At 39.9% G+C, this 21722-nt stretch overlaps 1 protein-coding gene across 2 annotated transcripts in view; it reads left to right on the forward strand.

Moving 5' to 3' along the window:
- The first annotated feature begins 4900 nt into the window (after nt 1–4900).
- LOC136876123 (poly(A)-specific ribonuclease PARN) overlaps nt 4901–21722 on the forward strand; it is a 271064-nt gene continuing 254242 nt past the window's right edge. For both annotated transcript variants that reach the window (XR_010860537.2, XM_067149805.2), the window contains exon 1: nt 4901–5055. Coding sequence is in view for 1 of the 2 variants with exons in the window: in XM_067149805.2 (XP_067005906.1) it covers nt 5037–5055 (19 nt within the window). In the remaining variant the exon portion in view is untranslated. The remainder of the gene's footprint in view (nt 5056–21722) is intronic.

A 21722-nucleotide genomic window follows, 5' to 3' on the forward strand; every position in this document is an offset into this window, starting at 1 on the left:
TAGCCAAAACATCCAATAACTAGGAAAGTCTGGCATAATATGCTCAGAGGAGAAGACGATATAAAATTCTACTGAAAACGAAGAGAAAGGAGTATCTAGAAAAAGAAGCGAAAAAACAAGTACAAGAGGCCTTAACAAATCCTTACCTGGCATTAAATAAGAAAACTGCAAATACGTCTTGTGAAATTTCTAGCGAAGCATGGGAGACACATTTCAGTGGAATTTAAATCAAATGAACTCAGACGAGGCATACAAGACTGAGCCCAAAAGAAATGAGTTAATTGACACAGTCATTACTAAAGAGGAAATAATGAGGGTAATACAACAAACCAAGACTAAAAAAGCGGCAGGTCCGGATGGAATTTTTCCGGAACATCTGAAAGAATCGGCAGATATCCTGATAGACCTATGGGTGTCCCTATTAAACAAATGTTTTCAAACAGGGGAAATACCAGAAAAATGGAGGACAGCAACCATGAAAATTCTTTACAAAGGAAAAGGATCGTTTGACAACCCAGATTCCTACCGAGGAATTGTGCTGGAGGATGTCCTTTTTAGGGTATTCACATGTATCATCAACGAAAGGCTTAATATACTAATTGATCCTTATCTACCAGACTCCCAGTTTGGTTTCAGGAAACAGAGGAGCACAATACAGGCCATGAAACTTCTAATGCAGGATATAGAAGAAGCATTGCGACATCCCAAGGGAAAGTACTATGCAGTGTTCATAGATTACAGAAAAGCCTTTGACCTAGTGAACAGAAGAACGCTAATGGAAAAGTTGAGAGACGTTATAGGGGAGAACCACCCACTCACCTTGATAATACAAAACATCATGAGATACAATTACATTGAAATTAGTAACAACGATATAAGATAAGGAAAATAAGGCAAACCAACGGTGTCATGCAGGGTGATCCTATCAGTCCCACTCTGTTTAATATACTAACGGCAGATGTTAAATCAATTATAAACGATAATTCGAAGGCTACTTTGATCATGTATGCAGATGACATGATGATTGGATCATCAAACAAAGAAGTAGTGCAAACAGCAGTAGCTAAACTAGAGAAATGGTATGAGGTGAATCATCTTAATATAAATAAGTAGAAAACTGTCCAAATGGTATTCAGAAAAGGAGGGAAACAAGCAGCAAAAGACAATATAATGTTAGAAGGTGTACCGCTTCAAGTTGTTAAGAAATACAAGTACTTAGGAATCACCATGCAACCGACAGGAAATTCCTTCAGGATACATATTCAGGGAAAATCCGCAGCAGCCATCAGAGCCACTTATAAAATAAGAAATATAACCCAGCTGTCAACTGCTATGGCGATGAAACACTTTCACAGTGCAATAGAGCCAATAGTCACCTATGGTATTGAAATAATATGGGAAAAGCTGTCATTTAGTGACTTAATGGAAATTGAGAAAGTGAAGGCGTATTTCATGAAGAGGGTTATGGGTGTGAGCAAGGCATCCCCTTCTAGGCTAGTTTATGTCCTTATGAGGGAAACCTTTTTCATAGAAGACATACGATTAAAACACTCTTTGCCAGCTACTAGATCAAGCCAGAAGATTCAACGACAGAGAGAGGCGAAGAGAGAAGAGATAGAAGAGGATTTCTACAGCACAAACAGAAACTGGACTAAAGAAGGTCAAGAGCAAAGGCATGTTGTTACCAGGCTGGCCATACATGGCTTTCATCAGTGTATTTGCAGGAATACCACCTTTCATAAACCAAACAATGAGTGCGTTTGCACCCTCTGTGGTCAGAAGTGCAGTCTATATCATGTAACGGAATGTCCGAAAAGGGTGAAATCAATTGCCGAATATAGTAGGGAAAACTCTAAAGCTCTGAACTGAGAATATAAAAAAATTGCAAATTTGTAAATGTTTTACTAGGTTAAGTAATGTTCTTTCGAGCGCACCTTAATAAATTATTTATATCTGAAAGATAGGGGTAAGAAACTTAAAATTTACGAATAAACGAAATGTGAACAGTTAAATTTGCCTCCATCAATACCACCAATCAAAACAACGGATCGCCACCATTCAACAGCAATGCCGTATGATCTTTTCTGGGGTGGATTTTGGCAGTACAAAACAAAAAGTTCAGTTTATTCTTAAACCTGCGTAAGATCATTACCATGCGATGATTAGACGTAAACAAAATTTCGAAGGGTGAGAGTAGGCATAAAACACAGACACATAGATCTAGACTGGCAATAAGCAGCAGGATTCTGAAGCTTGAAGCGTGCGGCCGCGGCCATTTTACGTCACTACACTACCCCGATGCATTAATACTAGTCGGCGAAACGGGAATATTGGACAGGAGATAATTAAAATAATTAAACGCACATCGAAATAATAACAACAACAACACTGATTAATTAGACCTATTAGGTCCTTCATTTTACTGTTAAAGAAAAACACACTGGTACATCAATTTACGAATGCTTAAAAATACCCAATGGACAAATCTGTTTCCATTCCACTCTCTTACAGCACGAATAACACGTATTTTCAGGTTTGTTTGTCCAACCCTTGTTCCGTTTCTGTACAAGGCTGGATATGAAGTGAGATGAATCTGTCGTGGCGAGTTTTTATGATGAATGAATGACCGGATGATCTTCCTGACGTCAACCTCAACAGAGGAGATTTATGAGATTAAATGAATGACGTGATAAATGATAATAGGAAGAGAGAGGGTGAAATCCTATGCCGGCACATAGGAATAGCACCAAGGGGTCTGCTCGAGGCATATCTTCCCCATCCGACGGACGAATCATCATCAGCAGCGTCATATGCCCTCCCTTTAGCACTGCGGAGTGGTTTGCAATTTAATCCAGGCTTTTAATACGCAATCTAATGATTGGATATTGTATACCACTACCTCCCCTACCCTAACCCCCCATGGCACTACAGCCCTTGAAGGGCCTTGGCCTACCAAGCGACCGCTGCTCAGCCTGAAGGCCTGTAGATTACGAGGTGTCGTGTGGTAAGCACGACGAATCCTCTCGGCCGTTATTCTTGGCTTTCTAGACCGGGGCCGCTGTCTCACCGCCAGATAACTCCTCAATTCTTATCACGTAGGCTGAGTCGACCTCGAACCAGCCCTCAGGTCCAGGTAAGAATCCCTGACCTGACCGGGAATCGAACCCGGAGCCTCCGAGTAAGAGGCAGGCACGCTACCCCTACACCACAGGGCCGGCTCCTCCTCTACCCGCCGGCCAACATTCTGATGGTGAATTATTTTTCGACGAATGAGACTCGAACTGGCTAACCACGGTGTCAGACTGTTTGGACTTCAATGCCACCAGGCGGTCTCTGACCCGTATTTTGAGGAACAGTAATGAAATTACAGTACGGTAATAAGGCGATAGACGTGTGCGTCCTTTGAGTTTAGATCTAGAGCATGTGAGCTTAAACTTGAAAAATAAAGTTTTTTACAACTTAGGTGTGACTTCATTAGGAATGTTCGCTTTCATGACTGAGCCTAAACGATTACATGTGCTCTCTCCGAAATACATCTCAGTAAGTTTGCACCAACGAGCTAGAAAGAGGAGTCCTCTTTCTAGCTCGTTGGTTTGCACACATGAACAACATCTTTCGTAGGAACATGCAGATTACCTCCATTCTTGAAAGAAATGAATGGATAAGGATTTTCTAACAATAATGTTTAATGTTATTTGTTTTACGTCTCACTAACTACTTCTGTTTTCGGAGACGCCGCTGTGCCGGAATTTTGGCCTGCAGTTAGTTACGTGCCCGTAAATATGCCGACATGAGACTGGCGTGTTTGAATACCTTCAAATACCACCAGACTGAGCCAGGATCGAACCTGCCAAGTTGGGGTCAGAAGGCCAGGGCCTCAACCGTCTGAGCCACTCAGCCCAGCTAAAGATTTTATTTTTTTATTTTTGTACAATAGCTTCCTTGCAAGTATCACACTGTAGATAATAACTAACATCTTTACCACCAAATCCTGAGATATATTCAATAATATTGTGTGTTAATAAACCTAACACCTATTTTGATCGTTACAAGCTTACCAATCCTTCCACCCTAATTTTAACAGTCATTTTGATATCCTTACAATGTATCTTTAAAGAATAGAAGAGGTCGAGGCCACTATTATTCCATTACTAACACCACCAAAACAAAAACTTAAGTTATAAACCACCGGGCAAGTTGGCCGTGCGTTTAAGAGCGCGTAGCTGTGAGCTCGCACCCGGAAGATAGTGGGTTCGAACCCCCACTGTCGGCATCCCTGAAGCTGGTTTTCCGTGGTTTCCCATTTTCACACCAGGCAAATGCTGGGGATGTACCTTAGTTAAGGCCACGGCTGTTTCCTTCCCATTCCTAGGCCATTCTTGTCCCATCGTCGCCTATCTGTGTCGGTGCGACGTAAAGCAACTAGCAAAATAAATGTTATAACCCAATGTATTATTATTATTATTATTATTATTATTAGGTCCTAGCCGCACCCTATCACGAGGGGGCTACGCCGACAAATATACACCGGAAGGAAGTGAATTAGACATCTTTAATAGTAAATAAAATTGTAGGGATTAAGAGTAGGCAACAGGTGTACGTGAACACGTGTACGCCACTTACTGATGTATTGAAACTCCTATTCCTTCCTTATTCCTTCTTCATAAACAGGAAAAACTTCACCCAAACACTACTTAGGTATTCACCATTCTGCCACACAGTATTTTGCCGAAGCATTAATGTGAGATGTGCATTAAAACAACATAAAACAAAACTGTACGTAACAGAGTAACATGCATGTTTACAGTGGCTCTGTAGTGACGTAAGATGGCGGCGGCCACAAGCTTGTGGTTTCACTTGTACCAATGCTACAAGATAGGCGCTGCCAGTCTATTTACTGTATGTCTGTGACATAAAACGGTACATTTTTCCATTGGGGAGTAGCGCTGTGGTGGTTTTTAGTGTTTTGTTTCTGATTGGCATGTGATCGGACAGAAGTACAAATCGTGTTGCCGCCTGGCTCAGCGGAGAGTGCGATGGAAGTGACAAGATCAAGTAAGTCGGTACATTTCCTTGATCACATTAAATAAACTGCAGGAACGGAGTTCCAGCTTTCTATATTTACATTTTATTTCTGTCACGCCGTGATAGAGAACTCTAGTCCCGATTTTCCCTGTCAGATTGCCAAATCCGAGACACGCATCTTCACAAGCCAGTCTGACATCTGAGCAATTTTGTTGTTATTATGACCATATTAATGTTTTTTCTCAATATTAATAGCTTTTATTTAATCGTAACTGAATAACATTGTAACATATCTAATACCTTCAACTTAAAAGTATTAATGATTAAATATGAAGTGAACTACTCGTTTTTAGCGGCATAGTTCAGTGTAACTGTTTTCGAATAACTACCGAAAACAACATTGTAAATCTGCTTCTGGATTTTTGGTAACGTGGTATTTGTAACATGTATCGCAGCCTCAGATATTGTACGGCCTAACTAAATTATGGTGCCATTTAGTACTGCAGTAGAGGGTGGGTAAATTGATGCTAAAATCTTGTAAAGAGGGTTTCTACATACTCACAGGTTAGGAAAGGTCACTCTGAACCTGTCTATTTAATCTTATTCTGGACACAGTCGTTTCATTGTTGTAATAACGAATGGATTTAACCTAACCTGTACGTTACTAACCGGTTAGAAAACACAGTAGTTGGTTTCATTGGCAATTTTGTATGTGAAATGTGACATTTGGGGTTGGAAGGGGACAATGACAATATATTATTTATCCTTGTATGTATTATTTTTACATGAAGGGATATGTGGCTCGCTTTCTTTCAGTATGTGAATGAGGTGATCTCAAAGCTAGTTCTTTCAATAAAAGCAGTGATCCCTAATCATCCCGTTACTGGTATGTCTGGAGCACCTGTGTTCCATTTTAGAGAGTAATTGTTGTTGATAGTATCAAGTAGAAGAGAAATGTCCCTCAATAAATTTTTAATCCCATTCATTTATCTTGTCCGAGTTGATTATATCACTTTAGTCGTTCAATTTTTAAATTATTCAGCTTTCATCAAATTTCTTTATGGTGTGGCGTACCATTATCATTCATGAATCAAAACAGAGGGTCAGCAGCACCCTAAATAGAAGGACACGAGGAAGAATGATTTCCTTGCTGTACAGTAGCTGTTGACGAGGTATTGAACATTAAGTAATCCTGATGCTCTCTGCGGGCCATTTAGGTAGGCTATAGCTACTTTTAAGTGCACATAAAAAAATAAACCATAAGGTTATTTTCTAATACAGTGGCAATAAGTATGCCTAAGTACAAATACAGGGTGATTTTTATAAACAGGGTTGTTTTCTGAACAATTCCATTTCCGTCTGGTAGCAGACAGTAAGATACAACTATGTCCCAAATGTGAAGAAACTGTGGGAGATTCACTTATCATCACAGCAGATGTTGTAATGACCTCCATCTTCCTGCAGACACAGCCGTGCCATGTTTCTGGCAGTTCGCTGCAACATTTCCTCGTCCCTTCCATTGATTTCAGACATGATGTTGGTCTTTAAATCTTCAATTGTTTATGGTTGATTTTGATATAGTTTATTCTTTGAGAAAACCTCATAGGAAATAATCTGGTGGTGTTAAGTCCGGTGATCTTGGAGGCCACAAATTCTTCCTCAAGAAGCTGCCGATCAGAGCGAGAGACTCGGTTGACATGTGACATGCTGAAAATTACCTTGAGTTGGCTCAGTGTTTTCTAGTTGCTCGACATGTTGCTGGAAAGTGTTGTACCGGTCTGTGTTCGTTGTATTCGAGAAGAAGAATGGACGAACTATTCAGTTTGCCGAGACTGCACACCAAATTCCAACCTTCTGTGGATGCAGGGTCTTTCTTGAATACCGTGTGGGTTATGGGTGGCCCAAATGTGGGTATTTTGAGAAGTCACGTAACTGGTCATTTGGAACCAGGCCTTGTCTGTGAACCACTTAATGTTCAGATTTTTCAGTAGCCATACAGTAAAATCCAAGACCTGAGATTTCCTAGGAAACTGAAACAGACGAGCCTGAACATCATCTGCTGTGTCTGCCAAACCTGATATGCCAGACTCGCTCAAGAAAGACAAAGTTGTTTCCAACTTTCTCACTATAGCCAGTATCATGTCTCTCCTAGGAGGATTGTGCACACCATTCTTTCTCCTGAACGCCCTATGATGGACTTTGTAATCCAATAATTTATTAATTTGGCTATTTTTATGGTTTATGTTGGTCCGTATTGACTAATTACATGTTTAGTATTGACGAGGTGGACACCATTTGGAATTTCCCATACCACAGGTTATCAGATTGATCCAATAATTTTTCACTAAAAACATGCGCTGAGGCAATCTGTACTGCATCATGAACAAAATGTATGGCAAAACAAGTCCGGCCCCGTGGTGTAGGGGGCAATGTGTCCGCCTGTCATCCGGCGGCACCGGGTTCTATTCCTGGCCGGGTCAGGGGTTTTTAATTGTAAATGATTAATATCTCTGGCATGGGGACTGGGTGTTTGTGTCGTCCTTAATCTTCCTTTCCTCACATTCAACACTTTACACTTCCGCCATTTCCAAAATACACGCAGGTTCACAGCATATGGTGCAAAGTAGGGGCAAAAGATAGTCCTTACCTATCTCATTGTCATCACAAGACCTATCTGTGTCTGTGTGATGTAAAGCAGATTGTAAAAACATAAAAAATTAAATTGGCATTTAGAAATGGGTTAGTTTTGAAAACCACCAGTGTATACAAATTGCCCTTTAGTAGAGCCTATGTTATAGCGTACGTTGGTCCGTATTGACTAACTACGTGTTCAGTATTGACAAGGCGGATGTCATTTGGAATTTCCTGTTCGACAGGTATTCAGATTGATCCAATAATTTTTCACTAAAAACATGCACTGAGGCAATCTGTAGTGCATCTTGAACAAATTGTATGGTAAAATAACAATCAAGCCAGCAACAAGTAAATTTAACAAAACAGTTAACACCTAGCTAAGAATAATTTGTGTATTGTTGGCAAATTTTGGTAAGTAAATCTCCCAGGGTTTAACATTTAGACTGAGCAAGTGGCTGTGCAGTTTGGTTCACGTAGCTATCAGCTTGCATTCAGGAGATAGCCGGTTCAGACCTCACTGTTGGCATCCCTAAGGTGGTTTTCCGTGGTTTCCTATTTTCATACCAGTCAAATGCTGGGGCTGTACCGTAATTAAGGCCACAGTTGCTTCCTTTCCCTCCTAGCTGTTTTCTATCCCATTGTCACCATAAGACTTATCTATGTTGGTGCGATGTAAAGCAGATGGTAAAAAACAAAAAAAAAACATTTAGAAAGCAATCTCATCTTCCTGTCTGCTATCCAATGGTAAAGGGGTCATTTCAAAAACCACCGGTGTATCCAAATCACCCTGTAGTAGAGCCTATGTTTAATATTAAATGAAACCTATACATGCACAGAGATGCTGTTAAAAATAAAGTATCCGTAGTTCTGGTGGATAATAAGTGGAAAGAGTAAAAATCAGATCAGCTTCCCACTTCAAGTACCTCGGATGCACAATCTTGAAAGGCAGGAAATACTCAGCAGGACACAGAAAGCATCAAACTTCTGCAGTCGAGTCAGAAATCTTCTCTGGGGCTGCAAAATACCACAAAAAGCAAAAACAGTCATCTACTGCACTTACTTCATATCAGTCCTCGTGTACGGTTTAGAGACACATGTACCCTACTAAACAAGGACTTCACCGAGCTCGATAGCTGCAGTCGCTTAAGTGCGGCCAGTATCCAGTATTCGGGAGATAGTAGGTTCGAACCCCACTGTCGGCAGCCCTGAAAATGGTTTTCCGTGGTTTCCCATTTTCACACCAGGCAAATGCTGGGGCTGTACCTTAATTAAGGCCACGGTCGCTTCCTTCCCACTCCTAGCCCTTTTCTGTCCCATCATCGCCGTAAGACCTGTGTGTGTCGGTGCGACGTAAAACAACTAGCAAAAAAAAAAAAAAAAAAAAAAAAAAAAAACAAGGACTTCAGCAGAACCAGTACCTGGTATTGAGGTTCCTATTACCAGTGTTGTAAAGAAACACAGACTTCAGTGGTATGGGCACATAATGAGAATGAACAGGGAAAGACCTGCCAGAAAATATTTTGACTTTAATCTCATAGTATGAAGACCACAGGGAAGACCAAGAAAACGTCGGATAGACACTGTAAGATCAGATGTGGAGGAGAGAGGACACAAATGGGTGGATGTACTGAAACAGATGATGTATGAAGACAGAAGGAGATGGCGAGCGCTTGTAAACCAGATCCAGGAAACTGGAGTTGGGAAATGATGATGATGGTGAATAAGTGGAAATTAAGAGACTTTAGGAATGTTGCCGATACAATACATACCGAGTGTCCACAATTGAAGTTATGGTATACAGCATGGTACAGCACAGGCTGTAATGGTCGTAGGAGTCTGAAATTTCGTAGATATACTAACTATTGAGGGTTAGAAACTTCATTTCGATTGGTCCGTATTGAACCAAGATTATATATTTAAGTAAAATTTACGATTCCACCTATTCAGTACAACATACTTTTGCAATGCAGTTTTTACATTACAGTTTAATATTTATTTGGTACCAGTTTCGACCCTGTTTGCGGTCATCATCAGCCATAAACATAAATTGTACAATTCAGTCTGAAGGTCCTAAAACAATACAACTTTAACACGGCATTAAGATTAAAATAGACAAATATGACACTGTCAAGTTAAAATATTAGATGATGATGATGAGACACAAAGATGATAAAAGTTTATAGATAAGCACAAATACTTTTAGAGTATGGCAAATGGAATGCTGTTATAGAGTGGCTATAGTTGACTCCAGATACTAAAGTTCTTAAATGTGTATCTTTCACACAAGTCCTGATGGTTGTATGGCCTTGCTGACGCTGATGTAAAGGAAATAAGTCATACAAATGATGTAAATAAATTAGAAAACGTGGACTTCAAGTAGATATCTAAGATGCTGAAGGTAATTGCTGTGCGTGAAGGTCGAATAAATATTTGTAAGAAAAGGGTGGTGAAGATTTCTCAGTTCATTGTGGAGCAGTTGGACCTAATAAACAATAAGAAAAAAAGCCAAAGTTAGTGTGCAGACCAAAGAAGAAAGAGGGGATTGAATAACAAAAGTATAAACTGTAATATGAAACTGCATTGCAAAAGTATGTTGTATTGAATAGGTGGAATCATAAATTTCACTTAAATAGATACACTAACTAAGCAATGCGTTCACAAATTATGCCACAACAATCATTAGTTCCAAGTTTTGCCACCAAGCAAAAATATGGCGCTGTAAGCAGTGGTAGGGGTCACAGAAAAAAAGGCAGGAAATATCAAACACATGATAATGCTGGTTCTGGGTTACAAACTCTGTTTAGCATGGCCTCCGAACTCAGCGACATGCTGCAACTGTAACACGGCATGTAACATGTGCCTGCAGCATATCGGTGAAATCAGAACGATGTATCGTTCTATCCTAGCCTTTAGATCAGGCGGAGACCGGATATTCCCCTGATAGACGCGATCTTTCAAATATCTCCACAACCAGAAGTCACATGTATTTAGGTCGGGGGATCTCAAAGACCATGGATCTGGAAAATGCCTAGAGATAATGCAGTCGTTACTGAAGGTTTCTCGTAGCAGTTCTTTTACCAGGCGAGCAATATGTGGTGTTGCCGCACCGTGCATGAAAATAACGGTGTGGTCACACTTGTATTCCTGCAAAGCTGGAATCACGTGTTGCACAAGCAGGTCCCTATAACGTGCAGATGTCACTGTACACCTAACAGGCCCACAAGAGGTCATCCCCTCAAAGAAAAACAGACCAAGGATGAAGGAGTTTTTAAAACCACACCAGTCACATAAGCTGAATACAATGGTTGTTCCTGCACAACATTTGGAGGAGTTGAACCCTATATGGGACAGTTCTGTGCATTCACTGCACCCTCCAGAGTAAAATGTGCCTCTTCAGTCCACAGAATATTCCTAGGTCACATGTCGTACACTTCCATGCGCGCCAGAAACGGAAGGGCAAATTCACAGCGTTGTGCGACATTTTGGGGTTTAAATTTGTGAATACTATGAAGTTTGTAGGGATACCGGTGTAACATGTGCCGCAAAATCTTGTAAACTGTTAACCGGGGTAGCGACATTTCACATTACACAGCTCGAGCACTGGTTACAAAATTGGGAGAATGTGCTGCATGGTCTTCTACAGCTACAACAACTTCATCAACAATATCCATGATGATGGACCACCGTCCTCTCCCTGGTGCGACACCTAATTCACCTGTTTCCTTGAATTTCTTCAGCCCATTACTTATCATGGGACCTCCTCTCCTCTGTTTTGTCAGTGATATTCCCGCAATGCTGCGTTGCTATTGCTGCCATTCTGATGAAACAACTTAAATAGTAGTACACGGTCTTTCCTCCCAGTAGGCATTACGTTTCACACAGAAAAGTTCAACTTTGTTACGTTACAGCGAAGATTCACTTCACAGAAGGAATCAACATGCGTCACCAAGCAACAAACAACGAACTGACACAATGCAATTCTAAGAGAAGAACATTTTGATGCCAGAGTTATGGAATATTGCATGTTCTGACTGCTTACAGCGCCATATTTTTGCCTGGTGGCAAAATTTTGAACTAATAATTTTGTTGGCATAATTCTCAGGCACATTGCTTAGTTAGCATATCTACAAAATTTCACACTTCTGCGATTGATTACAGCCTGTGCTGTACCGCAGTGAATACCATAACTTTAATTGTAGACACCCGGTACATACATACAAGTGTCTCATATAAACTCAGACCGAACGAACAGTGTTTGTACCCTGCGCTATGGCAGCTGCCTCAGCCAAACTCGTTGTGCACGGCCACCCTGCTTCAAGCATATATACAACATTATAATATGGAATCTTACCTTATAATAGATGCTGGAAGTGTCGTCCTTTCTGGATTATACAGGCATTGTGTGTGAGTTCTGCCACTGAAATGTTTCTGGCTTCATTCGCAATATTTTCTTTCAGTTCCTCCACTATGTGAGGATTTGTTTGACACTTCCTTTCAGTTTACACCGCAAGTAAAAATCACAACGCTGTTAGATCTGGAGAACGAGGGGGAAATAGACCAGCACTAATCACTCTGTCTGCAAACACTTCCTAGATTGTAAAAAGGGAATCTTCTGGTGTATGAGCAGGGACTGAATCTTGTTGTAACCACCCACGCAATTTTTCTTCTTCCGTTAACTGATGGAAGAATGGCATCAAAATGTCATCTTGGTACACCTCTGCATTTACTGTCGTCTCAAATAAAATAGGCCAATTATTTGTCTTGCACTAACAGCACACCAAACACTAATCTTCCTATCAAAATGAGGGATTTCATAAACACCATTAGGATTTTCTGCACACAAATAGCAAGAGTTAAGACTGTTCACACAACCATTAAGATGAAACCAGATCTTTTTACATATGAAAATACGGTGTTGCAATGATGACTGTCTCACCATGTTAACAGCTGAGATTTAGACTTGCGACTCATGCTTGCCAGGTCGAACACGTGCAGGTTGCTTGCAAGGTCAAGAATGATGCCCGCCTTCCATACTGCAGCTGACATGGCCCAGAGTGCAAACACCGCACGTTTGGTCTGGGTTTATATGAGAGACCCTGTACATGTATACATACATACATACATACATACATACATACATACATCTTCTTTATAGACTGTTATGCCTTTCAGCATTCAGTCTGCAATCCTCTATGAATATACTAACTGATTCCACAATCCTCTATTTGTGACCTGTTCTTTGGCCTTGTTTAAATCTATACCTCTCATCTTTAAATCCAGCGAAAGGTTCCATAACTTATAGATGCATTAAACGCTGTGCTTCAAGGGATGGGTCTCGTGCAGCTTCATGATTTGTTTCATCCTTATTCTACATTGTCTCCTTCCACATTAGTTCCCTTTTTTCCAATAAATTCTTTATCTTTTCTCTTTCTGACATCTGCTTCGTAATTGATCCATTTGACAATCTCAGTGATTTTTCCACCAGACCAAATAGTCCACTATAGGGCGAGTTGGCCGTGCGGTCAGGAGCGCACAGTTGTGAGCTTGCATCCGGGAGATAGTGGGTTCGAATCCCACTGTCGGCAGCCTTGAAGAAGGTTTCCATGGTTTTCCATTTTCACACCAGGCAAATGCTGGGGCTGTACCTTAATTAAGTCCACGCCCGCTTGCTTCCCATTCCTAGGCCTTTCCTATCCCATCTTCACCATAAAACATATTTTTGTCGGTGTGACGTAAAACAAGTAGCAAAAAAATAGTCCACTGATCCAAGTTGCAGATGTCTCCCTCAGTCACGTCAAAAGTCATGTAAATTCTGAATATTTTCTAAGCATTGAAATAATTCGCTTCTACTCGCGCCGCTTTTTACAATTGCGTTGTTCAAATGACATCTCAAGTATCAAATGCTGGGACATTGTTTTAATTTCAGAATGATTATTTGACAGATATTTTTTAATGTGTGTGTCGTAATTTTTAGATGTATTATTCCAATGTGCATGTATGTTTTTATTGTTAACTCAACTCCTAATGAGAAACTAAAATGTCACAATAAGCTTCATTTTAATAATCAGTTGATCATTATAAATATCACGAGAACTCAGTGTACATTAGCATGATTTAGTGCTTTCAGTTTTAATGACTACATAAACTCAGGGCTTATAAGTGAACTTTGTAGTCTAGTGGTATGCTTCTGATATTTTTGATATTATTCTAATAATTATATATTATGGCTGAGGATGACCTTGTAATATGAGGTTGAAACTAATCCCTTTAATGAATAAAATATTACATATATAAATATATTGATGGTTAATGTTTGTGGGTTATTGTAGTCATGTCCTAGTTCGTGAACCGTGGGCAACGGCTGAGTGGCCTAGTAAGTGGTCCTGAGAGTCGGGATACCAGTTGCTATGGAATGGGAGTGGGTATCTCGGACATATTCTGTGTCATGGCCCTCCTTGTGCTCAGGCGGCTAGGACTATACAATTCACCGGTGGTCCATAACCCGTTAGAGGAGAGATTCTCACTTGGACTATGTGCAAGTAGGGTAGCATCCTGCTTCATGAATTTACCGAGCTCAGAACATTTTAGGCTTGCAGACTGAATGCTGAAAGGCATAACAGTCTATAATGATAATGAATGAATGAATTAAATATATTGAATAGGTGGACCCGTTCTCACTTTAACTTGTGATAAATTGTCAATACAGATTAAAAAATGAAATTCACTACTTAAGATTCTTTCATAATATGCATATACAAGGGCAGATCAGAAAATAAGTTGCACTTCCCAGTTATGGCCATTTATTACACCACCTATACAACAGCAACACGACTATAACGACATACACTGTAACGTCACTTTTCCACATAGTTTCCAAGAGACTCCAAACATTTCTGCGAATGCACAACCAACTTGTCGATGCCGGATGCATAGAAATTTCCTCCAGCATTCTGCAACCACTCGGGGAGACAGGGGCCTTCACCTCCTCATCAGTCTGGAAACGTCGACCACCGAGCTCCGTTTTGAGCTTACCGAACAGATGAAAGTCACATGGCGCTAGGTCGGGATTGTATTGTGGATGTTGCCAGACCTCCCACGTGAAACGCTACGGCAGTTCTCTCGTTTGGCGGGCCTTGTGAGGTGTTGCGTTATCGTGCAACAAAATCACACCGGCGCTTCTCTTTAATCGCTTTACGCAACCGGTGCAACGTTTGACAATACACCGCCGCGTTGATCGTCGTTCCTTTCGACATGAATTGCACGTGCAGCAAACCCTCCACTGTCGCCATAACCTTACCGGCTGAAGGTTGAACCTTGGCCTTCTTTCGTTGTGGTGATGAGGGGTGCACCAATTCCATTGATGTTTGCTTCGTTTCGGAGGTGAAGTGGTGCACCCACGTTTCGTCGCCTGTGACGATTCGCCGCAGAAACACGTTGCCGTCTGCAGTATAGCGTTGCAAAAATGCTAGGGAGGATTCAAAACATCCCTTGTGCTCATCGGTGAGAAGACGCGGGACCCATCTTTGACTCTGCTTACGATATCCAAGGTCCTCGTGAACAATGGCGAACACACTGCCATACGTCATGTTCAGCTGCTGTAATAGACAAGAAAAATGTTCCACTGATCAATACATTTATTGTGAATGAATTATTGCACTAGTACTGGTTTCGGCCTATCTTGGCCATCATCAGCTAGCACACAAATTTACAGTCATTAGACGTTTGTTGCTGCGTCTATAGACATACAGATATATATAAAATAAGAATTTTGTCTGTACATTGCTCAAAATTTCTGTATTTCTGTATCAGTCATGTCCATAGTAACAAGGAAATGCATTTTTTAATTTTCCGTAATTTCTGTCTGTCTGCTGTATGTTATCTATGTACACGCATCTTGAGAAACCAGCTGAAGAGAATTTAATGAAAATCGGTATGTAAAGTCCGCGAATAAGTCACTACAATCTAGGCCATAAATATCTTTTTCACGCTGAGAGAAATGCTAGTTTAGGGGAAGGCCTAAAATTTAATTCTCAAATATTTATGTTATTAGTGGTCCTATCTTAATGAAAACCGGTATGTAAAGTTCTAATATAAGTCGCTACAATATAAACTATAAACAATCTTATTCATTCTGAAAGAAATGGTAGCTTAGGGGAAGGCCTAAAATTTTATTCGCAGATATTTGTTATTAGTGGTCCCATCTTAATTAAAATAGGTATGCAAAGTCGGCGAATAAGTCGCTACAATCTACGCCATAAATAATCTTATTCACGCTGAGAGAAATGGTAGTTTAGGGGAAGGCCTAAAATTTTATTCTCAAATATGTGTTATTAATTGTCCCATCGTAAATAAAATCGGTATGCAAAGTTGGGGAATAAGTCACTACAATCTCGGCCATAAATAACTTAATTCACGCTGAGCGAAATGGTAGTTATGGGGAAGGCCCAAAATTTTATTCTCGACTATTTGTGTTATTAGTGGTCTTATTGACAATTACTATATAAATAAAGTAGCATAGTATTAAATTTCCGATCATTTATGTCTTATACATTTTGACTGTACCTGCTATGATAACTGAGATATTCGTCTACGCTATAATTAATTTTATAAAACAGCCTTGTATTACAGAGTCGAAAGAAAACTGAATGTGAAGGCCTACAATACAGAAAGCTCATAACTCCGATCAACAAGAACATTACATTGACCACTGTTTGTTGTGATTTGCTTTGTGTCTCTATTGCCATTCATCCCTGATACATGGGATTACTGCTGTGTACCAAGTTTTTTTAAATTTGCTCTACGTCGCACCGGCACAGATAGGACTCATGGCGATGGTGGGATACGAAAGGGCTAGGAGTGGGAAGGAAGCAGCCCCTACGTTAATTACGTTACAGCCGCAGCATTTTCCTGGCATGAAAATTGGAGACTACGGAAAACCATCTTCAGGGCTGTTGACAGTGGAGTTCGAACTCACTACCTCCCGGATCCAAGCTCATGGCTATGAGCCCCTAACCGCACAGCCAACTCACCCGGTCGTACTGAGTATAACAGCCTGCCTGAAAATTGTCGGGAAGTAGCTGGGGAGTTAGATAAATTACTGATACTACTGATACGTAACAAACTGGTTCATCATAGCATTCAAGCTATTCGGTTCCTACTCTGAGGCACTGATTGGAATGAGCAGTGTGCATATTTAACGGAATAATGACAGAGAAGTGTTCACGGGTGTCTGCGGTCTGGTGATTGCAGCACTGGAACTTAGGATTGTTAGATCGGCACCGTAGTACTGTTTGTTAAAAATGAGGAAATGTGCGGTTTATTAATTTAATCGAGTATTTTATATCACATTGCTTTTAATCACTACATTCCTTCTGACGACTTCGGATAGGAAAACCACAAAGACAATCTTTCTGAGAATCCCGTAGCGAAGCACGGGTACGTCAGCTAGTTTACATATATAAGCTGGTAGTCATTAATATAATAGTGGTCGTTTTTTATGAGGTGTACACCTTAGTAATTATTATTAAAAAACATATTTTCTTTTAACATGTCACATGTCACGACCAGTATTATATTAATGACTATCAGCTTATATATGTAAATATTATTTTAGTTTTAACATGTATATTTCCTATATTACTATTATGATATTACTATAAGAGTCACGATTAATGTATTTTATTGTCTTTCTATAATTTGTCCTAGGCTGATGATAATGATGACATACAGTTTTGTCGAAACCGGTACCAAAAGTTCATAAACGTGATAGTTTAACAGAAATGTAGAAATTTTCACGTAATATATAGTATTGAAAAGGTGGATCTTATTATTTTCTTTGTTTATTGTGAAGGTCACAAAAAAAAAAAAAATTGGTAGTATAATGTACTATATACTCTTAATTAGTTGCAAGTATTACCACCAAGATTTGTTTGTTGACTTATCTATAGTTGGGGGCCATTTTAGTATAAATATACAAATTCTGGAAATATGCGGCCCCGTTTTTGTGTGTGTGTTTTATTTTTTCAACCGAGCTCGATAGCTGCAGTCGCTTAAGTGCGGCCAGTATCCAGTAATCGGGAGATAGTGGGTTCGAATCCCACTGTCGGCTGCTCTGAAGATGGTTTTCCGTGGTTTCCCATTTTCACACCAGGCAAATGCTGGGGCTATACCTTAATTAAGGCCACGGGCACTTCCTTCCCATTCCTAGGCCTTTCCTATCCCATCGTCGCCTTAAGACATATGTGTCAGTGCGACGTAAAGCAAAATAGCAAAAAAAAATTTTTTTCAAAGCAGAGCCAAGATGGTTGATTTTTCTTGGTGTTTGTTATGTATGGCCCAAAATTCTCGGGGCGAACTATCGGTGTCAGACTTATCTGCCCTAAAAGTTTCATTTGCACTCTGCAGGCCATTTGAGAAAACATTTCTGTTGCTGATAGCTTACACTGTGACCTATGACAAGAACAAGGAAAAATTGACCATATTAGCACTGGTTTGAAAGAAAAAAAAACACACACAGAAATTTGTGCCGCATTTTTTTCGGAATTTTTATATTTATACTGAAATGATCCCCGCCTATTTCTAAGTCTACAATCGAAACTTGGTGGTGATACTTACGACCATTTGGAATATATAGTACATAATATTTCCAAAAAGTTTTATTTTCTGATGTGACCTTCCAACAGTTAAAAATGTGTAATTTCTACAGTACTTTGCGTAACTCAGTGAAATAAGGTGATGTATATCATATGCAAGAGCTCAGGAGGAAAAAACAAACAAAAAAAACAGGGGCCTGGTAGCACAATTTTAGGTTCAAGATGACATTTTATATTTTTTATGTGGTTGTAAACTTTTGACTGGTACTGTATAACTAAGCTATTATTATAAACTCGCACGTCTTTAGAGAAACTGTCTATGAATAAAACTATTAGAGCTGTGAGCTTGCATCCGGGAGATAGTAGGTTCGAATCCCACTATCGGCAGCCCTGAAAATGGTTTTCCGTGGTTTCCCATTTTCACACCAGGCAAATGCTGGGGCTGTACCTTAATTAAGGCCACGGCCACTTCCTTCCAACTCCTAGGTCTTTCCTATCCCATCGTCGCCACAAGACCTATCTGTGTCGGTGCGACGTAAAGCCCCTAGCAAAAAAAAAAAAAAAAAAAACTATTAGAAACGAAACAACTGTATTAGATGCACGTGGACAGGTACCAACGCGAAGCAGCCTTCGTTATTAAGAAACTTCTTCTTCCTCTTCTTGTACCATATCCTCATCGGATGTCGGCTGTCATCAGGGCGATCTGATTCTTGTTCTCAGCAGCTTTGAAAAGAGTTCTCATATATTTTGTAGTCAAGATATTCTCCTTCCCCTACTTCTTCTTTCAATTTTACCTTCATAGATGAGCTGGAGTTATCATTTATCATTTTGATTGATATGACCTTAACTCTCTTCTTTTTGATGTTGTGCATGACCTCTAGCTCTTCGTTCAGGTGTTGGAGTAGCCTACTTCATTGTTACAAATTTTGTTAACCCATGATTTTCTGAGCAGGCATTGGTAGCACCACATCTCAAAGGATCAATGTTTTTTGGTGGTGTTCTGTTAGGATCAAAGTTTCAGCACCATAAAGTGAGATAGACAGTACGCAGCACCAAAGTAAACAGACACGGAGATTAATCTTAAGAGTCCCTGTTACAGAGGAGTTTGCTCATTCTCTTGAATGCAGTCCTTGCCTGTTCAATCTGGGACAGCATTGTTCCAGCCGTGATGCAAGCACGCAGCCAAGATACTTAAAGCATTGGACTTGCTCCAGTAGTGTGCCAGCTACTGTCAAGTTAACAGGTTGAATGACACATTTGCTTATGACCATTACTTTGGTTTTTCGTGTTTAAACACAGATCTGCTGCAGCACTGTATTCATCCACATAGCATAGCGAGTAGAAGAGAAAGTGTGAGCTCTTAAGTTGTTCCCTGTTGGGTAATATAGGGACTGTGATGAATCGTCCGATAGGGGCAGCACCGTTTCTATCTGAGGGTTGGTATCTGTAGTTGTAATATGTTTATGTTTGGTAGTGTTGTTTTGTGAAAGCAAAAACTTAATTGTTGTGCATTATTGTTAAGTGAAAGTGAAGAGCGTGTGATTTGGTGATGGTATTCCTTTATTTAGTGTAAATATAGTGCTGAGTTTATAAAACTTACAAAAATACCGACAAGGAAAAAATGCCTACTTACTTCGTTCCAGGATGCAAGTCTGGCTACAAAACTACAAAATGTAATTACTTCTTCAAACCACCTAAAAATGAAGCAGAATTTTCAAAATTGGAAAGAGTTCTGGGAATCGAAAGGACAAAAATCTTTCTGATAAGTGGTATGTGTGCGATTCACATTTCTTTGATGAATTTATTGTTAAATCAGATTCATTTGTAATATAAGGCGAACAGGTAGAAATTCCTAGAGATAGATGGAAACTGAAAACTGGCGCTGTCCCTCATATATTCCCCAATTTGCCACAGTATCTCACGAAACAATTAAACAAACTAAAATCATCCCGTAAAAGACAGCCTCCGAAGACGGAGGAAGGTTCAAGAAACAAATCACACAGGCCTCACCGTGATGCTTTTTCTGAGAGTGCTAAAAGAAATGAAATAGATTCATACACAGCTAAAAAGACAATAAGTTCATTTAGAAATAAACTAAAGAGACAGGGAGTAATACTGTATAATGACTATCCGTAATAAATTGAAAATAGCTAATGCTAAGATTTTGTTATAAAAACAACTAAGAGATTCCAAATTACAGCCAAATTATTCAAGGGAGCCGACATTAAGCAGAAAGCAAAAGGTGATTATTGACAACATGCTAAAAAAGTGTCAGCTAAGAAATAAGAAAGGGATGGAGATATGATAATGCATTTCTGTTAGATAGTCCCTTATTTAAAATTAAACCACCTAAGGACTATAGAAACTGTTTAAGGCTTGACATGCTTCCCCTTCCTTCGGAGGCTCACCTGCGAAAATTAGTTAAAGGTCTTAAGTGCCCTTACGGGGAGAACACCCATGGCATTAGTGCTATTGAGAACTATTTCTGAGATGAGAAGAGTGAAAACAATCGCATAGGAATTCTCATATATGGCTAAGTAAAACTAACTCGTTAAAAGTTGATGGATTTGTAAATTTAGGAGAACACACCCAAGAAAACGGGAAAAATAAACTCTCAAGTCATGCTTTAGTGTTCAGCATTTGCCTGGTGTGAAAATGGGAAATCACGGATAACCATTATCAGGGCTGCTGACAGTGGGGTTCGAACCTACTATCTCCTGAATACTGGATACTGGCCGCACTTAAGCGACTGTAGCTATCGAGCTCGGTCATCAATCAAATGAGAACACTGGCTAAGAAGACAGATGAGACAAATAAGGCGGTAGTAGAAAATGCACAAAATAAAATAAGGCTAGCACTAGACTTCACTGAGAACATGGATGATCTCTTATTGGACTGGGAGAAAAATTTAGGTCTAATTAACAGTGATAACTGCAGTCTTGCAAAGAAGCGTTCGATTTATTATCAAGGAGGATATATAGTATGCAATGTATCCAAGGTCACAAAATGTCATAAATGTGTCAGCCTGCTTCACGGAAGGCATACAGAAGAAATACTTGCCACAGCCCTCGCATTTATTAGGGACTATAGCAATAAATACAGCACTGACAGCACTTTCCTCAACCATCCTTCAAGAGCAGTTTATAATGTGTTCGTTCAAGTTGAAAGTGTAGTGGAACAAAAACTCTCCTGTGAACATAGTCTGTGGGGCGATGTATTCTACGAGTGTTTGGACAGTTTGCACAGTATCACTATTAATTCAAAAGAATTAGGATGCTGCGATGACCATGCTGCGGTCATTATCCCTAAACTTGTGTTACATTATATGAAATGTCAATTTTATTTTGTAACAAGACAGATGGGAAAGGAACTGAAATCTTCTATGACCACGAAGTCTACCTGGAAGCTATGTAAACTATCTGACCACTGACTTCTGGAATGGTAAGCAAAAGCATAATATTTTGCATGCAG

The sequence above is a fragment of the Anabrus simplex genome, chromosome 6 (genome assembly GCF_040414725.1).
Source record: "Anabrus simplex isolate iqAnaSimp1 chromosome 6, ASM4041472v1, whole genome shotgun sequence".
Classification (NCBI taxonomy): domain Eukaryota; kingdom Metazoa; phylum Arthropoda; class Insecta; order Orthoptera; family Tettigoniidae; genus Anabrus; species Anabrus simplex.